Source organism: Aedes albopictus, chromosome 1, assembly GCF_035046485.1.
Source record: "Aedes albopictus strain Foshan chromosome 1, AalbF5, whole genome shotgun sequence".
NCBI classification, from domain to species: domain Eukaryota; kingdom Metazoa; phylum Arthropoda; class Insecta; order Diptera; family Culicidae; genus Aedes; species Aedes albopictus.
In genome coordinates this window covers 88,772,075-88,794,496 of record NC_085136.1, presented here as the reverse complement: position 1 = coordinate 88,794,496, position 22,422 = coordinate 88,772,075, and the positions used below count along the sequence as shown (strand labels likewise).

General features: G+C 39.6%; 2 protein-coding genes across 4 annotated transcripts in view; one reads left to right on the top strand and one right to left on the bottom strand.

Moving 5' to 3' along the window:
- Positions 1 to 11,093, top strand: part of LOC115256694 (uncharacterized) — a 64,784-nt gene extending 53,691 nt beyond the window's left edge. Inside the window, exons 2-3 of one of the 2 annotated variants that reach the window (XM_029855611.2) lie at positions 1,374 to 6,843; positions 7,069 to 11,093. In XM_029855611.2, the coding sequence (XP_029711471.1) occupies positions 7,444 to 8,478 (1,035 nt within the window). In that variant the 5' untranslated portion in view covers positions 1,374 to 6,843; positions 7,069 to 7,443 and the 3' untranslated portion in view covers positions 8,479 to 11,093. Of the gene's footprint in view, positions 1 to 1,373 lie in introns of both variants that reach the window. The other variant, XM_062844950.1, reaches the window with a different exon arrangement.
- Positions 1 to 22,422, bottom strand: part of LOC109427430 (chaoptin) — a 290,374-nt gene that overhangs the window by 179,026 nt on the left and 88,926 nt on the right. The window lies entirely within an intron of this gene.

The following is a 22,422-nucleotide window of genomic DNA, read 5'->3' as shown; positions in this document are numbered from 1 at the left end:
ATGGTCATTGGCAGAGGAAGCTCTCAGTTAATAACTGTGGAAGTGCTCATAGAACACTAAGCTGAGAAGCAGGCTTTGTCCCAGTGAGGACGTTACGCCAAGAAGAGGAGAGGAGGAAGTGTTTCAAAAGAATGCAATGAAAGTTTCATGACCAATGTTTTTAACAGAAAAAACATAACGCAAACCATAAAAAATCACGTATTTAAGTATTGTTTTGATGAAATATTATGGTTTCACTTGCATAAATCACAGCGTTTACTACTATTACGTCTTCTAATAGCTCCCAATATCTTCCAGACTGTATTCTGGCTGAAATAACATACATCGGACGGCTCATATTTCGAGAAATGGCACTGAAAGTATTCAAATTTCTAGCATGAGCTACTTGTTTCATAATTTAGACATTCTTTTCAAATAAATCACGTTTAAAATGAATGTGGTTCACAACTAAGACTCATTTATAATATATTTCTTCAGATTGAATGAAATAAGCCAATTGCTTGACCATATCTTGCATTTTTGTATGAGCATCTGCTTTTAAATAAACAGGGTACAAAAATTCTGACACTACTTGCAGTTCTTTCACTTAGCAGTCTTCTAACTCATTTAATAATGCTAGTATCAAACAGGTATACTCCACAGGCATTAGGGCACGTCTTTATTTCAATGCAGAACTATTTATTTTAGCTTTTATCAATCCCATTTTAAAGTTTAAACAACCAAAAACTAGTATACCTAATTTTTTCATGACATTTTATGCAATAATTTGATAATTTCTAACAATCATTCTGTGCATTCGTGTGTTTACAGAAATCATTTTTCTTAAATAAATTTGTTTATCGTCGCTTCTCCTTATCGAGACATTTTTTTTATAATATTTCTCTGAATTCTACAACTAAATAAACTTTTAAGGTCGATTATCTTGCTAACACGTCATAAACTAAATGCCTTGGAGTATATCCTCGAAATATACTCACGAAATTGCAAAAAAAAAAAACTATTGAAAACCAATTTTTCATTTACCTCGGCTAAACGAATGTCTAGGCAAAAAATAATCACTACGATAAAAAAGTTTTATCATAAAATCTTTAGTATGGGTTTCCTGACACTTTTTTTGGTCTCGGCTAAACGAATGTATATCACTGTATAATTCTTATCCTTCATTTTCATCTGTCATGTTCAATACAGCATTTATTTTTTTCTCTGTGTATCCCACTTGTTTTTCAACCATACTTATTATAATTTGACGGGCATTACTAAAATTAAGTACAATTAAAAACACATAAAAAGATTTCTCCTGCGGGAAGCACCTCTAAAATCTTTAATTCTTACCAGTGAGTTAATCTAATCATGTTTTATTTCATTCTTTGCAGGTATTATTTCACATACGTCATCACGCAGATAAATGTAATATTGCTTATGAAATGTAAGTACCAAAAGGTATATTATTTAACAACGTCTTATCTATCTAGGCAGACGCAGAGGCATCTAAACGAGCTAAGCCAGACAAATAAACATGTCCATAAAACCCCTTAACTTTCAGACCAGCTTTCATGAATCTGAAAGATTCTTGATTGCTGAATCCTAATCTGATCTCAGATTTGCTCAAGCAAGTTAATATTTTGAGACACAAGTTTTCAGCTACTAGGTTAATGAAGCCAGAAAAAGACAGTGTACTACTTTCTGTATGGAATACACAGAAATCCTTCAATATATTGACGAAACGTAACACTACTATGGCTTGGGTCTCTTCTCCTTGCGTGATATTTGGCGATGATAAAGTGGACCCTTTAACTGAAATTAGTAGAGCGTTAAATCGCCATCGATGATTGTTTTCGTATGTTTCGTCAGCAGGCCTTAAACGACTTGATGTGTGCCAATGGGTATTGTATTTTTGTTCTATATAATTCAATAATGAAACTCATTATTTGCGTTTTACATTTTTTCTCTGTAAAATCTTTTTTAATCTGCAGCCGGTTAAAAGCATATCTTTATAATTCTATAATCAGTCTATAATTCACACCCCAAACAAGCTCTGTGGCACTTCTAAGTTGGATTTCACTGCTGGACAACTCAGCAAAAGCCATTAGCCCCGTAACGTGGGTAGATCACCTTAGAATGGTGCGTTGCGGCGTAAGATCTACCACCACATCAAATTTCGATCTTGTTAATGTTTTCATGCCTAAAGTGGCCGATCAGTGGTGAGCAGACATTCCAGGATCGAGATTTGATGTGCTTTTTTTAATGTTTTGTTGCTAATCCACATTCTATTTCAGGAGTAATCAGGTAAATGTTTTGTTTATAAATGCTTATTAATCATGATTATGATTGTTTTTCAAACAAATTTATAACAAAACATACACCATACACACTGACATACATTACATATACATATCTCATCATATATTGGGAAAGGGAGGGATCATCAGGGCACCCGATTGAAACGATTTGGACAGGAGCTTGGAACTGCCTTCTCCTTGTTGTTAACATTTCGTGGATTGAGGGCGGGCTCTTCGACCCCATCTATTGGGAGTAATCTGTCAATCGAGGGCTTGATTTTGCAGTTGTTCGTGAGAACTTTCTTCTGGAAGGAGATTCTTTTCCCCTGACGCGGGTTTCGCGCAAGTGTCTCTGCTTGCGGGTCCGCACAATCCTTTTTGGCCCTTCATACAGGAGAATGACTGACCACTAACAACAGCACAATCTTGATCAAATCGCTTTTCAGATTATTCCAGTGCTATAGGCAGCTGCCTTGCTACAATAGATGGTAAAACAATATCATATCATGGACAACTCAGCAAAAGCCATTCAATTAAGGCTCAAATAACCATCACTTAGTCATCAGCAATCATCAATTATTCAAAAGCAGTTTTCTTCCTCTAAGTCACAAAACCGTCATTGAAAATTATTTCACTGGTATCCAGATGGTGGCCAGAGTGCGATGACAAATTTTTATTAACATTGGTTGAGATTTCAGCGAGAAAACTGCTCTTGAGTTTTTGATAAACGATTATGATTTGTATCCTCTTAATCAAATCAATAATTATTTCTTTTTTCCTCTCGGTAAAATCTAAACAGCAAGTTTCTTCGTCTAGAGAGGATGCAAGCACATGTGTGCGTGTATTTTCTGCATTCGAAACATCATATTTCATATTCTAAAGCTACCTCCATTTCAATTTCAAACTTATGCTCAATCGCACTTTGAATACATGATTTGATTTGGGTTTCGAACAATTTCGCGGACTTTTCTAGTAAACGCCCAAAGTCAAGTCATATTTTTTACCCTCTCATGTACCAGAGTATCATGCAGAAGGTTAAGTATGACAAATGTTCCAGAACTAAAAATGCACTTCTTCCCAAAATAATTCACAAATCGAAGAAAATAAGAATGTCCGATTGTTTATTTTGTCAATTATGACAATTGGTCACGCTGGTTTTGTTCGTTTATTCGTCATTCTGGAGAAAAGTGCTTTTTCAGTTTTGGATAATATGCGATTCTCATTTGAGCCTTAAGAGAGTACATATCAATAGATACGAATTTGTACTACTATCACATATTTATGAGAGAGCATGCCATATATTGGCCAGTAAACACTATGAATAACATGCTGTAATTCTACTAAGAAAGATTAGTTACTTGTACTACTGCAGATGCCCCAATACAATACTATTTTGTGTGGCGACATCACTCCGAACTATTTCAGTATTGTTTGTGTTGAGTTTCGAATTGCCCTGCAGTATGCATAGGTCAAACGTGCCTCAAACTAGAGTTAGAGAACTAAAGAATGCTGTAGACGAAAACAAACCCAATAATAACTGCAGCATGACAGTCCATAATACGGAGCCCGTACCGCAACATCCATACATCGAGCTGCAACAACAAGTAGCGAAATTAGAAAAAATGCTATAAAAAAACTCATAAGACAACTTATTAGACGCTTTTTTATACATAACACGCAAAATTTTGGTCTGAAGCTCGCCAATTTGGCTCGGACGCTCCCTGCAATTTCTCGAATTGCCGTTCCTACTCCCTTCAATGCTCTCCTAAATAATCTGAAAGCCTCCTCATACAAGCCAGCAAACGCATTGGATCCTCTATGAAATCTTCCCGAAACTCCGCATGCAATCAGTTAGAAATCATTCAAAAAATGTCAGATGGATTCTCTGAAAGAGAATCGGGGGAAATAGCAAAAGAAAATTCTGGAAGAATCAATGCAAGAATTGCGGAAGGAATCACTGAAGGAATCCCTAAAAATAGGAGAACTACCGAAAGGAATCCCGGAAGATATCAATGAACGAATGCCAGAATAAATCTCTAAAGAAATCCCGAGGAAAAGATTCTTTGAAGAAATTCTTGAAAGAGTCTCTGGAAAAATTGCTGAAGGAAACCCAGGAAGAATCAACGAAATAATACCGGGTGCATTTAGTCAGTTAGTTTTTATTTTTAAACAAAAATTTAGAACGAGGGAAAGGCCCCTTTGAGTGATTTCCTTTATAACCGGGTGCATTTAATGACGGTATCCTGGGAGTAATTTCTGAAATAATTTTGAAATTAATCCGCTCGGAACGGAGGAGGAAGCTCGGAATGAATCTCCGAAAGACTCCCGGAAGAAAACACAGAAATCCCGGCAGAAATCCCTGATTGTTAGAAGCCTAAAGCTCAAGAGGAGTTCGGTTGAATGGAGGAATCCCTAACGAAATCCCAGCAGAGATCTCTGAAAGATTCCTGGAGGAATCCCTGAAGTTACATAACAACTTGTAGTTACCCGAGCAGGAACGCATAACTGACACAACTGCAGCATACCAAAATCAGGTATCATACCAAAATGAGGTATTAGTCGGTTACCCAGGTATTGAAAATAACTCATCTTGGTATTTTATAGGTATTGATAAAATACCTCAACAAGTTATTGGTTTGGTGTTGAGGACTACTTGAGATATTATTCAGTTATGGAAAAATCACTATTTGTATGGAAAAATCGCCGATTATTATTTAGGTATTGGCATATCTGATGTCGTTATTCACGTGTTATGCACAGAATACACACCAGTTATTATTTTAGGTATTTTACCTCTTATGCAGGGCTTCTTAATAACTCTTTCAGGTTGTAGGTATTCGGTTTTCCGTACCTGAGTTTGTTATTCTTCAGCTATTTTCTCCTGCTCGGGTAGAAGGCACAGAATATTGCTAATTGACAAATTGGGAGATGAATTTGTGAAAACAATCGCATTCTGGTGCGATTCGAACCCACGACTCCGCATTTGCTAGACCGGCGCTTTAATCAACTAAGCCACAGAACAGGTAATAATTCTGCGGAATAGAAAGCCAAACTGAACCCGAGCCCACACCATAAACACTTCTTTTTACGCAAACCATCTAACAAACCACAAACCATTTTAACTCCATTTTTTTGTATGTTTATGACATACCAGCAAATCTAGTAAATGCCAGTAAAGGGCAACATACATCAATGTACCCTAGCTGGCGTCGCATCGACGCAGTTCGTCGCCAAGCGTGTGATCGTGCCGAGCTCTCGACGCATACTAAATTAGACACCATCAAATAGACTGTTTGGTGGCTAGGCATGTGGAGTTCGAGAGTAAGTCTCGGCTTGATATGAAAACAATTTGATCTCACTTGTAGTTGTTGGGCGCAAATGCGGGTGTGATGTGGATTAGCATCTGCACCGAAAGAGAGATGGTTTGTGAAAAAAGGAGTTTTCATGGTGTGGGCTCGGCTTCAGTTTGACTTTCTATTCCGCAGAATCATTACCTGTTTTGTGGATTAGTTGGTTAAAGCGCTGATCTAGCGAATACGGAGTCGTAGGTTCGAATCCCACCAGCATCGAGATTTTTTTTTCACAAAATCCTCTCTCAATTTGTCAATTACCCACATTCTGTGCCTCCTAACTGCAACTTTTTCTTTATGTTTATGATGAACCAGCAAATCTGATAAATGCCAGTAAAGGGCAACATACATCAATGAATCCCTGAAGGATTTGGGAGGAATCCTTGGAAAAAATCTGGAATGAATCTCTGGAGGAATCTTTAAAGCAGTTCTGGGAGAAATCATTTAGGAACTCCCGGGAAAAACAATGAAGGAGGCCCTAGAGAAAGACCGGACCGAATTCCTAAAGGAACTCTGGAATGAGCTCCTGAAGAAACCCGAAAGGAGTTCCTGAAGGAAACCCGAAAAAACCGAAAGGAATCCCTGGAGAACATTCTAACGCAATCACGGGAATAATCCGTAAAAGAATCTCAGAAGTGAGGAGTCTAGGATAAATGTGTAAACACACGTTCTGTGTATAATGTTAAGCGTGCATAAAGCACCGTCGTCCGTTAAACGGATACAAATACATTTAGACATGTAAAAAGAGCGCAGGCAACGGTCTGCCGAGAATTGAAATAAAACGGAAACTTCATTCCTTTCTGAAACCCGAACAGCTACAGTCCAGTTGATTTCTCCCGTTCACGAATTACCAATTTCACAAGTTTTGATCAGTCGCGTACATCCACCTCGTTTCGACCGTAAATCGAAACTCTTATTTTAAAACCTTTTACGGACTTTACAGCTGGCGACGAGTGTAAAAAAAGTGTTAAGTGCCCGAAGTGAAGCCACCCGGCCAGGAACAATTCGTGCAACAGCAGAACGCGGTTTTTCCCTCGAGCAGTTGGAGCAGACGCCATTCCGACAGCAGTTTTATTTGATAGTCGGAGGACGCCATCGTAGAGAAATCGATTGCTGGAAGATCTTGTTGGAACGCGAGCAACAGCCATTGGGACAGATTCGGACAAAATCCGGCAAATCTAGCTGATACGAGCTACTGGTTTCATTCTGGTAGGGTAAGTTCTGTGCCAGAAGTTTAAGAAAATCGCATTCAGTGGAGTTGGCGCTTTGTGAATTAAAAGGGCTTGGTTGAAACGCCATTGTGTTCCGGAGAATAGCACCCAGAGAATTTTTTTTTTCTCAATTGACAAATAATACATAAAAGAATTGAAAAGAAAGAGCATATAACAATTACCTTGTCATTTTCTTTTATTAAAAGTGCTTTCTTTTCTTTTGAATAGATAGTGACTCCAGGAATAATTGACCAAGGGAAGCCGCCATTAGGATACGGTGCTGGCGGAAAAATCTGCGGCTACTCAACGATACAATCGAGCTGGTTTGACTTTGGCCAATCGCTTCGGTTCCTATTGGTGACGGTTCCGGCGCAGGAAGATCCAAACCTTACGTCAACTGACGGCTTGCGTGGTTGCCGAAGGGCGAAGACCGCGAGTTGCAAAACTCTATCCCTTTCGCACACAATCGGTGAGTCTATTCAATCCTTTTGTTTATACGCAGGAAGCCCGTTAGTGCATTTGTTATAAAGCTGATCTATTATAGAAATAACTGGTAGTATTTGCCATTTGTGATATTTTTTTGTGTTTTTTTTTCAATCCAATATGGCTCAATCCAACATAAGTAGCACATTGGAGCCTTTTCGTAAAGGTAATTCTTTCGGGGATTGGGTTGAACGGTTGGGTTTCTTTTTCGATATGAACAAAATACCAGATGAAGAAAAACGGGCCCATTTTGTTACGCTTGGAGGTCCTACAGTTTTCAGGGAACTTAAATTACTTTTTCCAAATACCAATTTAGCGGAAGTTGCATACCAGGAAATGATTGATAAATTAAAAGCACGATTGGATAAGACCGAATCGGACTTAGTGCAAAGATTAAAATTTAATTTGAGAGTTCAGCAACCGGACGAATCTCTTGAAGATTTCGTATTGTCGGTTAAACTTCAAGCTGAATTCTGTAATTTTGAGAATTTTAAAAAAATGGCTATTCGGGATCGCATTGTTGCTGGAATCCGTGACAAATCTCTTCAGCAAAGACTGTTAAATGAAGAGAAGTTAACACTGGAGACAGCTGAAAAACTCATTGCAACCTGGGAAATTGCCAAAAATAACGCAAAAAATATGGAGTGTAGCAGCAGTGCGGATCAAATAGCATCCCTGAAAGCTTCGGGGTTTCCTGGGGCAAGACTTAACAAATTGGCGGCCACTTTCGAGTTGGCAGGTGGCGCGAATGCTAATGCAGGAGTGGAAGGAACTCGAGGACCGGTTAAAAGCAGATTAGGCTATTCTCCTTATCGAAAAAACGAATGGAAACAAAAGCCATGGCAAAACAGACAATGGCGGAATCGTGGTCAGGATCAGGAAAGGAATCGTCAGGTGAATCGTCCCGATTACTCACAAATAACTTGCGATTTTTGTGGCGTCAAAGGCCACATAAAACGCAAGTGTTTTAAATTGAAGAATATGCACCGTGACGCAGTACACATGGTCCATAATACATCTGAAGATAACCCGGACGATTTTTTGAGCAATATGGTGAACAGGATGCACACGGATTCCGATAGTGATAATGATGCAGATGGTGGAAATTGGAAGCGTGCCAACCATGGCGCACAGAGGTCAGCTTCGAATTCGTAAGGGTGGCGAATTCCAGGAAAAACCCAACATACAGCTAGTCCGGCGACGACCGGACAGAGGGCCGAGGCTGAAGAACGTAGATCAAGAGGGGTTTCGTGGCTTTACCGATGATGAACTAAGACGAGGCAGGAAGAGGAGTTTCCCTGTTGAAGTACCAACCATTGAACCAATCGAATCACCGGAATTCATTCCACGGCGGTCAAAAAGGCTAAGAAGAGCCAATCAGAACAGTGAATACGTTTATCTTTAATTATTCATAGCTTTTGATTTCGAGTCACAAGTTGTCATTACTATTGTTTTTTTTTATTGTTTTTAAGTTTTTTTTGTCAGTATAGTAATTTTAAATAATGTATTGAATTCGAAGAAATGAATTGGTTAAAGCTTTAGCATATAGACACTTTCAGTGTATGTTCTTTTGAAAGGGGAAGGACTGAGGAGTCTAGGATAAATGTGTAAACACACGTTCTGTGTATAATGTTAAGCGTGCATAAAGCACCGTCGTCCGTTAAACGGATACAAATACATTTAGACATGTAAAAAGAGCGCAGGCAACGGTCTGCCGAGAATTGAAATAAAACGGAAACTTCATTCCTTTCTGAAACCCGAACAGCTACAGTCCAGTTGATTTCTCCCGTTCACGAATTACCAATTTCACAAGTTTTGATCAGTCGCGTACATCCACCTCGTTTCGACCGTAAATCGAAACTCTTATTTTAAAACCTTTTACGGACTTTACAAGAAGAAATCTCTAGCAAAAAATATCCAGGAGAAAAACCTAAAGAATTTGTAGGAAAAATTTCGGGAGGAATGCTTGACAGGATCCTAAAGGAATCCCAGGAGACGTCTCTGAAGAAACCCCGGAATGATTAATGCAGAAATCCAGGAAAGAATCCCGAAAAGAATTCTGGGGGAAATCACTGGAGTGAAAATGCCGAAAGAATTCCTGAAGAAATTCAGGAGGAAATTAGAGAAAAATTAGAAGGAATCCCTTAATGATTCTCGGTAAGAATATCTGAGAAAGGACGGAAAGAGTCCCGGAAATAGTAAGGAATTCCTGGAAGGTTTTTGGGAGAAATCAACGGAGAGATGTCGAAAGGAATTTTGGGAGAAACCTCTTAAGGAATCCTGGGAATAATCCTTGAAAGAATATTTGTATAAATATCTTGAGGGAAACCCCTAAAGGAGATTCAGAAAAAGAAGTTCCGAGAGGTATTGTCGAAGAAATTCTGGGAGAACTTCCTAAAAGGTTTCCTGAAGGAATCCCGGGAAAACAATGAATGAATCACTGGTTGAGTGCCGGGAAATATCCCTGAAGGAATCTCAGGAGACACCTCTAAAGGAAACCCGGAAGGAATACATAACGGAAATTTGGGGAGAAATCCTGGAGGAATTATTGACACACAACTCGAGGAATCCCTAAAGCAAACCCAGGATGGAGGAGGAATCTCGAAAGGAATATCGGGGGAATCGCGGAAGGATTCCTGAATAAAAAGTCAGAATAAATACCCTAAAGAATTCCGGACGGAAATCAGTGACGAAATCCCGGAAGGAAAGAATCCCGTGTGGTATCCCTAAAAGAATGCTGAAGGAGTCCCTGAAAAAATCTCGGAGGAAATACCTTTAGAAATACCGGGAAGAGCTTCTGCAAGAATTCTGGGAGCGGTTGAAACTTCTTCGAAACCTTCCCGAAACTCCGCATAGCTTCACTTACATATTTTCCAGCCATTCAGCTTCCTCAACCTTCTTTGTGCATTGGCTGACGCTCATCACGCTGGCGTAGTGCATGCTCAGCGTGGCTGAGCAATACACGACTAGAGTTAAACTTTTCTGCAACACAGAAAAAATACAAAAACTTGTGCACCCCCCCGACTCTTCATCTTAATGAATGTTTGGGTGTATGGGTGAAACGCATTGTCGATTATCACATCTGTGATGTTCGTCTGGCTAACATGCCTGTTCATGTGAACTCACATGTCTCCCAATTTGGGATGTCCACAGTGACTCTTTTACACAAAGTTGTATACGTTTTCAAGAAAGCACTCGCTCAAACGTAGTTTTTGCTTGGGTGATTTCTTGAATATTGAGGATGCTTTTGATGACGTGCTTTTCAATGTCATATTGAAAGTCGTATGACGTCGCAAGCTACAGGGTGCGGCAGGAAAAAATGCGAAAAGTTCAAGGCACTATAACACGCTAAATATGGGTGTATCAGTCAATGTCTACATTCTAGCACTGAAAAATAAAAATGAACATATTTGATGTTTAACATGTGATAATGTAGGGCTAATAAGCGGATATCAATAAACTGCGCGCCCAATGCCACTAAGGGCCAGAATCGCAATCTAGCGGAACAAAATTAATTACTCCAAAACGAAGCATTTCCGGCACATGGTACCTTCCACAAAGTTGCTTGACATCAGCAGGGGCATCTATTGCTAAGAACGTAGTAGTTCGCAACTCCTCCGCATAGGTGGCGCCACTATCTAACTTCTTTGTTTTACGTCCTAGAGACTTGGCGTCTTCGGCAAAGTTGTTCATTTTGGCAAAATAAACAACTCTTTCTCAGACGTCAAAATTCCACAGCCTACTGTTTTCGAGTTATTTTAAAAATAAAATACATTCAATGAAAAACCAGTTTTTAAGCTTATTTTGACATTTTTACTAGAAACCATGTGAGTTTAAATTTTTTCCCAATGCAAATATGTCAAACCAAACACATTCTATGGAAATATATTCAATATTATCATTAAAAATTTGAAATTAAAATACAAATTCGAAAAAATAGTGTGAATTTCAAGCCTTAATATCTCACAAAGCGCAAAAAATCGCAACTTTAAATTTTCAGCAAATACGAAGTAATACTAGGTGAACATACTGTCAAAAAATTGGAGAGGTATTTTTTGGTGTTTTTGAGATAATAGCTTTTTAGAAACACCATAAATATAAGTAGTGCCAGCGTGTAACTTTTTACTGTTACACATTAGAGAGTTTATGTCTTCGAGAAAGTTGTTCATTTTGACTAAATAAACAACTGTTTCTTAGACGTCAACTGACGGCCTACTGTTATTGTGTATTAACTAGATTTTATTGATAAAATTTGTCAATAAAACACATTTTGATGCAATAGATTGAACTATTTTTTATTGTTTTTGATTTTACGATACATAGTAGGTCATAAAAATGTCAGTTTCGTGGAGCTCCAGTTTCACAATCTCTAGAGATTGATCAACGTCCTTTCCATCCAGGAACAAATCCACGAGCTCTCAGCAAGATATTTCGCGCTCTTAAATTTAAAATGATTGACAAAAACGGTTAAGCTTAAAACATTTGGAATATAACATGCAAAAAATTAAAAGTTACCTTGAGCCATGCTGACAATAGTATACTGACATTTTCATGACCTACTATGTATCGTAAAAATTAAAACAATAAAAAATAGTTCATACTATTGCATCAAAATGTGTTTTATTGACAAATTTTATCAATAAAATCTAGTTAATACACAATAACTCGAAAACAGTAGGCCGTGGAATTTTGACGTCTAAGAAACAGTTGTTTATTTAGTCAAAATGAACAACTTTCTCGAAGACATAAACTCTCTAATGTGTAACAGTAAAAAGTTACACGCTGGCACTACTTATATTTATGGTGTTACTAAAAAGCTATTATCTCAAAAACACCAAAAAATACCTCTCCAAATTTTTGACAGTATGTTCACCTAGTATTACTTCGTATTTACTGAAAATTTAAAGTTGCGATTTTTTGCGCTTTGTGAGATATTAAGGCTTGAAATTCACACTATTTTTTCGAATTTGTATTTTAATTTCAAATTTTTAATGATAATATTGAATATATTTCCATAGAATGTGTTTGGTTTGACATATTTGCATTGGGAAAAAATTTAAACTCACATGGTTTCTAGTAAAAATGTCAAAATAAGCTTAAAAACTGGTTTTTCATTGAATGTATTTTATTTTTAAAATAACTCGAAACAGTAGGCTGTGGAATTTTGACGTCTGAGAAAGAGTTGTTTATTTTGCCAAAATGAACAACTTTGCCGAAGACGCCAAGTCTCTAGGACGTAAAACAAAGAAGTTAGATGGTGGCGCCACCTATGCGGACGATTTGCGAACTACTACGTTCTTAGCAATAGATGCCCCTGCTGATGTCAAGCAACTTTGTCGAAGATACCATGTGCCGGAAATGCTTCGTTTTGGAGTAATTAATTTTGTTCCGCTAGATTGCGATTCTGGCCCTTAGTGGCAATGGTCATTAAACAAAATGACTATAACAGTAACAAAATTAGCTCAAATTCGATGAACAACCAGACCACACTGATCCAAAGCCATGTAGTTTCACATACCAGATGAAATAAGTGCATATATTTGATGATATTGTAGAGAAAATCAAAAAATTTGTTTTATCAGATGCGAAATTTAGCGACCTGTGCGATTTTCTGCGGTTTGAAAATTCTGGTTGTCTTCATCTTCAGGCGCCGCCCTGTAAAGGTTAGTGACCAAAATTTGAATTTTTTTAATTAACTTTTCAGAAAACTAGCCTATTATAGATCATGGAACGTTGGAACATAGATTGGTTATTGTCAAATAGACGAAAATGAGGTTTGAAGTTGAAAAACACTTTCGCATTTTTTCCTGCCGCATACTGTACCTCCAATGAGCTATAGGCTCTTTTTACGCTTATGCGTTTTACAGTGTCCTTTTCAGGACACTAATCAACCCCGTTGTGGTATGGGCTCTGAGCTCTCGTTGCGCTTATGCATTCATTCCCTCTTCTAGGGCACCCCTTCCTATTTCATCACCTTCCCCTTTCCCAAATCCCTTCCCTTGTCCCATTCTCCCTCAGGTAAATGATGAAATAGGCTCATATGTATGGCAATGGCACAAATGTCCCAAATGGAGGATAACACGTGCCTCTGGAGCCGGCCTTCTGATACCTGATACCTGATGGGTGATGCTTGTCCAACTAACATTCCTTCCCTTTGCGGATCACTGGACGAGCCTGATCGATACTGTTAATGATTTTTTAAAATATCGAGCTTTCAAACCATGCACGTTGAGAATAATCGTTTTCTAGACTCATATTTCAATGGTTTTACCAAGTAAGAGCATGGTTCTGCTTACTTTTTTTTTAATTAGAAATCTGAAATGTTGTTTGATGAATTCTGTAGTTACATCAACAACTTTGTTCTTGACAAATACCTATGGCATCACCTAACATTACCATCGCTCGACCGGCTGATGTTGTAGGCGGACTTGTCCTCGCCATCTGTTTGAAGATTGCAGCTGAGTTTTGCAGTATGCATCTAACTAAACTTCGTAGCACGGGACAGCTGGCGACGGTGTTGTTGACGACGAACACGTTGCCGCCAAATGTTCCATCTCATATTCTACACAGTGATGGGAGGGCCCAGATATGGTACCTTTAGGTGTAATGCCGTTGTCATAGTCGGGAAATTGCGGCTGTGTGTCATCCTGACTCCAATGCAGTGCTGCGTCAGCTTGAAAGTTTCTTCCTAGATGTTGAAGCCGTTCTATGGTGACGGTGAAGCAGATTTCACGAAAGGGCAACCTTGTACCGACGAGAATGATGGTTTAGAGTCTCATCTCGGTCGGTCGATTCTGATGACCTGAAATGTCGGAAACCTTCCAGTTCCAGAGCAGCGCGTGGGTTCCAGCCCAGCGCAAGATTCTGCGGAACTACGGCCCGATTTGGTTTGTGTGGTGTCATGAGATCAGGCGAGTTTTAAACTGTTTATAGAAGCTCAGTTTAGAAGCACCTACCACCTACTGGTTGCTGCTGCTGATGCTGTTGCGTCTGCTTCGCTGTAGTGGAGAACGCTTAATTGCATTTAGAGCTTGTTGAGTAATTTACTTTAGATTGGGATGAGGGTTGCTCGTTTCGTTTTCTGCTCCTCTATCTGTCGGCCGTCGGGTAGAGGGGATCGTTGCCGTGGCGAACGCGCGCAGCGCGCCAAATATGGTGCTTCAATTAAGGCGTGCTGTACGACCCGACACGAGTTTACAATTGAACACAAAACACTCTCTAAATGAAACTTGAAGCTAATCATAAAGGGATGGCTTTGTGGAGGAACTCGCTGCCAGTACGATATTTGATCAAAGAATTACGTTCAATCGTGTCTCAATGGGTACCGTTTGAGGGAAGATGAAAAAACAATCGTTGCACTCTTTCCATTCCCAGAAGTGTAAACAAAAACTCGACTTCTGTGTAGGACTGCGAGCTGCGGCGAGTGATGCTGAATGGGGATTCTGGTGGGATGTGATGGGCAGTGATGTCGGTTGATGATTTTTTCCCCTCAATCGCAGTTCGTAGAACATCATTTAATTTCTTCGAACATAAGCAAACAAACTATTCGGTCAATCGGCATCTGTATGGAGCTGTGCTCTTTGTCTTAAACTGTTTTAGTAAACTGGAACCTCTTTTTATGCTATGAGTGCTATGAGGAGGAAATACTGTGCATAAATTAAGTAAGGGCTTTGATGAGGAGGCTTAGTTTGCGAGAACACAGATCTTGTACCTGGGCATTTGAAATGCGTCCAAGGGGGTTCCAGGAAGGTCCCATCAGAGAGCCAAAAAAAAAGGAGTTTCCAAGTGGCTTCAGGGGGGTTCCAGGAAGTTGTTTCAGGAAATTTCAGGAGCCATTTAGTAGCGTTTCAATGAGATTAAGCGGATTTCAGAGACGTTTCATGGGATTTTAAGGGTGTATCAGAGGGAGATTCCCAGGGACACTTAAAGGGCGTTACAAGGGGTTTCAAAGGCATTTCAAGGCATTTCAGAAAGTTTCAGGGGAGGGGAAACAAAATTCCAGGATAATTCCAGCAGCGCTTGAAGGAGGTTTCAGATTATTATTATTATTATTAGCTATATTTACGAGGCTTTCAGCCTTAGGCTGGTTCACCTCGGAGGGAGTTTTCAGATGCGTTTCAAGGTGTTTCTTTGGCCTTTTAAAGGCGTTCCAATGTGTTTCAGGGGCATTCCAAATTGAAATCGGGTATTTCAAGGGCGTTTCAATGAAATTATGGAGGTTTCAGGGGCGCTTCAAAGAATTTCAGGGGCGATTCAAGGGATTTCATGGGTTTCTGGAGATTGAAGGCGTTTGAGGCTATTTAAAAGATTTCACGGGGATTTCATGAGCATTTCAATAGTTCGAAGCGGCCCAGAGGCTTCCTGGAACCAGTGGTGCCAGTGTAGAATTAGCATTAGTTAAAATAGGTTAAAATACACGTAAATAAAAGCTAAAAAAGCGGTGATGCCATATATCAGATTTATCTTACCGATTTTGGCAACACCCGTTTTTGACAACATTTATTCAACATGATGAAATAGCAACATGAATTTTTGACAAAAAAAATACAGTTAAATCGTCTTAAATACATATTTTTAGCCTTAACTTGCTTGAAAAAAAAAAAAGAAAATCATTACCTTTTCCAAAAGCATCGTTATTACAAATCACCTAAAGCGACAGTTTAATAACTTGCATAAAAGTTGAAAATAAACCACAAAAACTTTATACCGATTATGGCAACACCCCATTTTGACAACATCAAATTCATCTCGTGTTGCCAAAATCGGCGATAAACTGTAAAGCCTGTATCCGCAATAATCGGGACACAGAAGTACGGCTGTAGCTCTGTAATGAATCGGTAAAATTGGCCAAATCATTGACCGAGAACTCTTTGGTGTATGTTTATTATGTGTGCCAAATTTCATAAAAATCGACGCATTACTTTTAACTGTGGATGAAAAACAAACAGACGTGGTTTTAAGCATTTTGTACAATCATGACCAATTTTCATTCGCATAATAGATGGTTCTTTTACGCTACAAATCAAAGTTCTGTGATGATAATAATAAAATTTCGTTAGCAGTTATGATACTTATAGAGGCACTTTCTTGCAAAATTTCATCAACTTTGATCAGTTGGTTTGAAAGTTACTGGTGTTGATAGGGGTGAGTGTTAGTGAAAAATTTTCGTGTTTTTCATGTGTGATGTTTGCCTATTCATAACTTTTGAATTTCTCTGTCAATTTTCATGAATTTTTTACTGAAGATAGTTGATTAGGTGTATATTATGCCTACAAAATTTGATGATTATTGGTATAGTACTTTCAATAGTACAATCGAAACAATAAAGGGTGCTGACTGATTGCTGTCTGAGGGGCTAAAATCACGTTCAGTCCCAATACATGTTTCGACTATGAAATTGTTGATAGTGCATCGATTTTCTTGAAATTTTGCCTATGCAACAAATGTAGATTGAGAGGTTTGTGTTCAAAATTTCAGGCATTTTCTTCGCCAAATTCAAAAGTTACAGCGCTGGAAAGCAAAACTAGGGTCTGTACAAAATTCAATGGCGCACATTCTACCCTTTCATCGCTACAACAAAAAGTTCTGCAACGATCCACATGATATTTTGTAGGTGAAATCAACACATCTCAAGATGTTATGAGGCCAAATTTGAGCAATTTCAATGTATCTATTGCAGAGTTACAGGTGTATTTCTGTGTCCCGATTATTGCGGATACAGGCTTTATTACACAGATTTTTGGGAATCAGTACAGTTTACGTCTTATATGAAATTCAGATTTTTGACTTGGGATTTTCACTTGGGATTTCCTAGGCCATCTCAAAAGGCACTCCAAGTAAAACAAACTCCTGAAAAAAAAACTGGGCAAGAACTTCCGGAGCATCTATTAGAATAATCTCAAGAGGAAGATCCAAAGAAATTGTAGGACAATTTTTGGCAGGAGATTCTGGAAGTAAAAAATCTGTAAAGGAAATCTCAGGAAGTCACATTTTGGCAAGACATTTTGGAAACTAAACCTGTGAAACCCAGTGAAACAAATCATGGGAAGAACTACACGACAAATATTAACAATAACTCCTTCACAGATCCTAAATGGTAATCTAAGTGAAACTCCGGAATACATTTGGTGAGGCAGTCAAGAAAAGTTCTTAAAATCTCTGAAAGACATCCCGTGAGCGCAATACCGGAAGATTTTCAAAGATAGTTGCGACAGAAACTGCAAAACAAATCTCAAGTGGAATACCGCAAAAAGCTTTAAGAAATATTCCAGGAGAAACTTTAGACGAAAGCTCGCTATAATTTAATGAAGACTTTACAGAAGAAACTCCGGGAGAAATCTAGTTAGGGACTTCTTCTTCTTATTGGCGTAAGGACCCTTAGTGGTAGCCTTAAAGGTCTTTAAGAACTGTGGACTTCCTCTATCAATAACCATTTTGCATGTGAATCTGTATATCGTGTAGCAGACACGAAGAAGTTGAGTGAGTCAAGGAAATTTTCTTTACGAAAATTTCCTAGACAGACCGGGAGTCTAACCCGTCACCCGCAGCATAGTCATGCTGAATACAGCTAACTATTGGAGACCAATGAGGGGCTCTGGCAGCAATATTGAAACAACTCTGCAGGAAATTTCAGCATAATATCTTGTAGAAAACCAACTCCTGAAACAATCATGTAAGAAACTTGAATGTTCAGTAGAAATTCCGAAAAAAAATCTGCGGAAAATAATCCAAAAGGAATCCCGGGTTAAACTCTGTGATTACAGTTTATCTACAGCACAATGATCTCAAGAACTGACTTTAACCAGGCCATCTCGGGTACTCAGGAATCTTTTCGAGGAATTTACTTACTGCTGTTCGGTAAAGTATTGGTTTCTAGAGCTAACTGATGTTTTCCTTGGCCAAATAACTATCATTGTAGTAAATGTACGGCTCTCTGAAGTCAAGGCATGACTTCAATCAGATCGTTCAAATTTTCTGCAGTTCATTGACATAACAAACATTATACAGATGTTCAAGTATTGGTGCAAGTAAGAGCGATAAAAACAATTGAAAATAATCCGTGGTGATTATTTCGAGTGATCATGTTTTGTGAGCACGGATTTGGACAATCCATCGAAAGATTCAGGCAGTACAAGGGCAACACATGTTTGAAAGATGTCTCCGATGACCTATGGGGTCAATAAGGAAATCATATCTCGTGTTTAATGTCATTTGAAAACAAAATGTACGTAGACTTGGATGGTTCTGAAATGTTCAATATCCATCAATAGAACTCTAAGCAGACCCATCGAAGAATCTCAAAAGCGAACCTTTAGTAACTTCAACTATTATTAATCAACGGAATATGTAAAACCCCATTGAAATATTTCGTTAAGAAGAAAGTTATGGTGGTGTAAATCGTCCTTTGCCTTATTTTCACCCGATTGCACCGCGTGACCCACCGGCCTTACTACGTCCAGAAAGGCAAGGAAATTTCGATCCCGGATATTTCAAAAACAAGAGTGTTGTGCGAGTTTGATTTCAAAATTTGGTCGCATTCTGTTGAGAAATGGACTGTTGGCGATTTTTTGAACTTTTATTTTTCAGCTGGGGACAAACGGGTTAAGCCAAGTTGATCGTTAAACATAACTCTATAAAACGAAAAAAAAACTAGCCTTTGTAGATCCTATATTCTAAACCACGGTTTCCCAACCTTTGTTTCGCGACCCCTCAACTGCTTACAGGCACGCTGCGATTGTTCTACGAAAAGCGGAGTGACAAAAGACTGGGGGGTCGCGAAAGCCAGGGTTGGGAAGCGTTGTTCTAAACTTAAATAACAGATCAGTCTTATGCACCATCAGCATCCACAAAAACGTCCCGACATCTGCAGTCTCAGTATCGCTATCGTCAGCTTCTTCTTTTTCTTCGCTGTGGCTCTACGTCCCCACTGGGACTTGGCCTGCCTCGCTTCAACTTAGTGTTCTTTGAGCACTTCCACAGTTATTAATTGAAGGGCTTTCTTTGCCTGCCATTGCATGATTTTGTATATTGTGAGGCAAGGACAATGATACACTATGCCCAAGGAGTCGAGAAAATCTTCCCGACCGCCGTCTCCGGATTGGCGATCCATAGCCTTAACCACTAGGCTTACCAGCCCATTAACCCAAATATGTCATTAGGTCACAAAGGTCATTATGCCGACTAAGCCAATAGGCCGATAAGGCCAATAGACCGAAAAGCGCATAACTGTTCATTAATAACTACCTGTTTGGCCTAATGACCTGTTCGGCCATATGAGCTTTTCGGCCTAATGAACTTTTCGGCCTTATGACCTATTCAGCCTAATGGGCGTTTCGGTCTGATGGCGTTTTCGACCTAATGACCTATTCGGCCTAATGACCTGTTCCGCCTAATGAGCTTTTCGGTCTAATGAACTTTTCGGCTTAATGATCTGTTCGATGTTGAATAGGATGCTAATGTGGAGACCATATGCGTGTATGGTTACATTTTACCGCGTGTAAAGTGTACGTGCGTAGCATATATCGCCTCCACCAAAGAATAAAAATAGAAAGAATGCCCTCTCTTACCTTTTTCTATGTAAACGTCAAGCGACACGACAAGTAGCGCTCTCTAAGCGTATCAAGGTGGAAGCTCTCTCTAACAGTGTTCGTGATTTGTCATAAGAGAAGGTGGTGTGCATATGTTTCGGTATCCGCATACAATCGTTAACACACACTACCACATGAAGGTTGAACTTTCATCCGCAGATAGCGCTGCGGGAGTGTCCCCCGAGCATCAGCGGAGTGGGCATTCTTGATATTCTTATTCTTTGCCTCCACTTTGGTATCCTATTCAACATCATATGCGGTCGTGTGTTGACTGGGTAATGACCTTTGTTAGGTGGCCTGATGATCTGTTCGGCCTAATGACCTGTTCGGCCTAATAGCCTAATAAGCCTATTGATCTTTGCGGCCCAACCACCTTTACGGACTATTGACCTGGTCGGCCTAATGACCTATTGGGCCTAATGATCGATTCCATATTTTTTATCGAAGCTTTTCGAAGAACATAAGTTTTCGAAACCGTAGCCTATGCGCATTTGTTTTGCTGTGAATACACACGCTAAGAAAAAGTTACTCTAAAAACTAATACAGCTCAAAAAACGAGTAAATCGCACTTCCAGCGCTAGCGCTGAGCTAAGTGCTGAAATGAAATCGGTTTAACTCGTATAATTTTCTTAGCATTATCAAGAATATTATGCGGTTTGAACTGATGAGATTTTCGCAATTAGGCCAGCGATGAAATTGCAATATACTGATTTTTTTCCACTTTAATTCGAAAATGAGTGAATTCTGTTACCGTGCAGTCAATTTTCATTTAAGTTACAATACTTTAATGGAGGGACTTTTGATGGAGTTGATTGTAATGGATTCTACCTAAATGGAGGTTTGATTATAAAGTTATGGTAACTCAGTTTTCATAAGGATGCCCCAGCATAGTGTAGTTTAATACCTTGTTTTTAATTATTACAAGGTATATTAAAAATATTCATCCAAACAAAATGACAGATGAAATCAAGAAGGGCCTCTCGAACACTCATAAATCGCTTTGTGGGTATTTAGCTTGAGCTTGAACTTGATTGACTGTCCGTAGATGCTACTGTAGTATCGCCAGACCAGCTACACTCACACAAAAAACCAATGGAGATATCTGCCGGGGACTAAGCAGGCATTTTCAGCGACAATGGCGCCTGCCACGTCAGGTTGCAGGTCAATGTGGGGGAAGGGAAGGTAAGCGACGATTACAATCGTTTGTATCCACAGCAGACCGAGTATACCTCTGCGTCTGTACACATCCATGTGGATGTCAGAGTGTTGGTAGGATATGGCCGGCAGTTTGTTCACGCATTAGTGCGTGGATGCCAGGCATAAGGTAAATAACTAGTGTGTATATTACTCTGAAGATAATGCGGCACAGTTCGCTTGATTGCGCTCGATGGTCGTTATATGATGGATTGACAATGTGCTGTGAAAGTTGGAAGGAAGTGGAACGGATTATTCAACAGTTTATTTTCTAGCGAAGACATGTGAATATACATGAGTTGTATATGTACATAAATAGAAAAATGAAAGTCTATAGAAAGATACAAAGTTGGAGGAAAGGGACAAGCCAGGGATTGAACATACGACCTTCTGCATATGAATCTGAAGCGGTAGCACTAGACCACCTACCCCGCCATCATAAATCGCTCTGTGGGTATTCAATGAAATAATTAAATCAAATACTTAGGATATGTATAATGTATATGTACCTACATTGAAACCCTTGATGGACGAAAATAGTATCGCATTGGCGCCTTAGATCCTAAAGATGTAGATTCACATTCCCCCTGACACCATTCCATCCAAACAGCAACAGAGAAACACACCACAAATCGCAAAGCATATGCAAGCATAAATTTGTTGCTCACATGCAAACTTCACTTCCTGTGCGCTCGGGAAACTAGCCATATCCGACCACCTCGCCCGCCGCACCGAGACCAGTAAGGCAAGGGTTACTTCATACTAGAACTAGGCGGCCCACTCCCCCCAAGGCGAGGCGCTGGGCCAAACCTAGAGGTTAAATTGTATGGTGCCAAGAGTTACGGCATTTCCTTCACGTGTGTGTGGTTGGAGGAAGGTATCTGCCATAGTCGCACCCGGTTGGAACACCGGTGTTTTGTGGGTGGGTGGAGGTCCAGGCCTTCATAGATACAACCAAGTAGGTACAAGACTGGCGTACCCTGTTTGATTCCAGCGGGCAACAGTTTCCCAACTTGGCTATGAATTTTATCGCTCCCCTCCGATCCATACGGGAACCTAGTCAGAGTCGACGGAACCGGTCGGTGCCGGTCGGTCGGTAGTGACGGTGGCGGCAGCGACGCTGATGCCGATGCACGATGGTGCGATTCCGGTTAAAAGATATAAAAGTCCCGAGGAATTTGAACTGGGCGAGCGAGTGAAGAAACTAGACTTCTTACGCGGAAAACTCTTCAACTATAGGTACGGTTCGGTTGAAAGTTCTGGTGTTCGCCCGCCGCCCAGCCCAGCGTCATCGTTTTTGTATTAGCAAGCAGCAGTG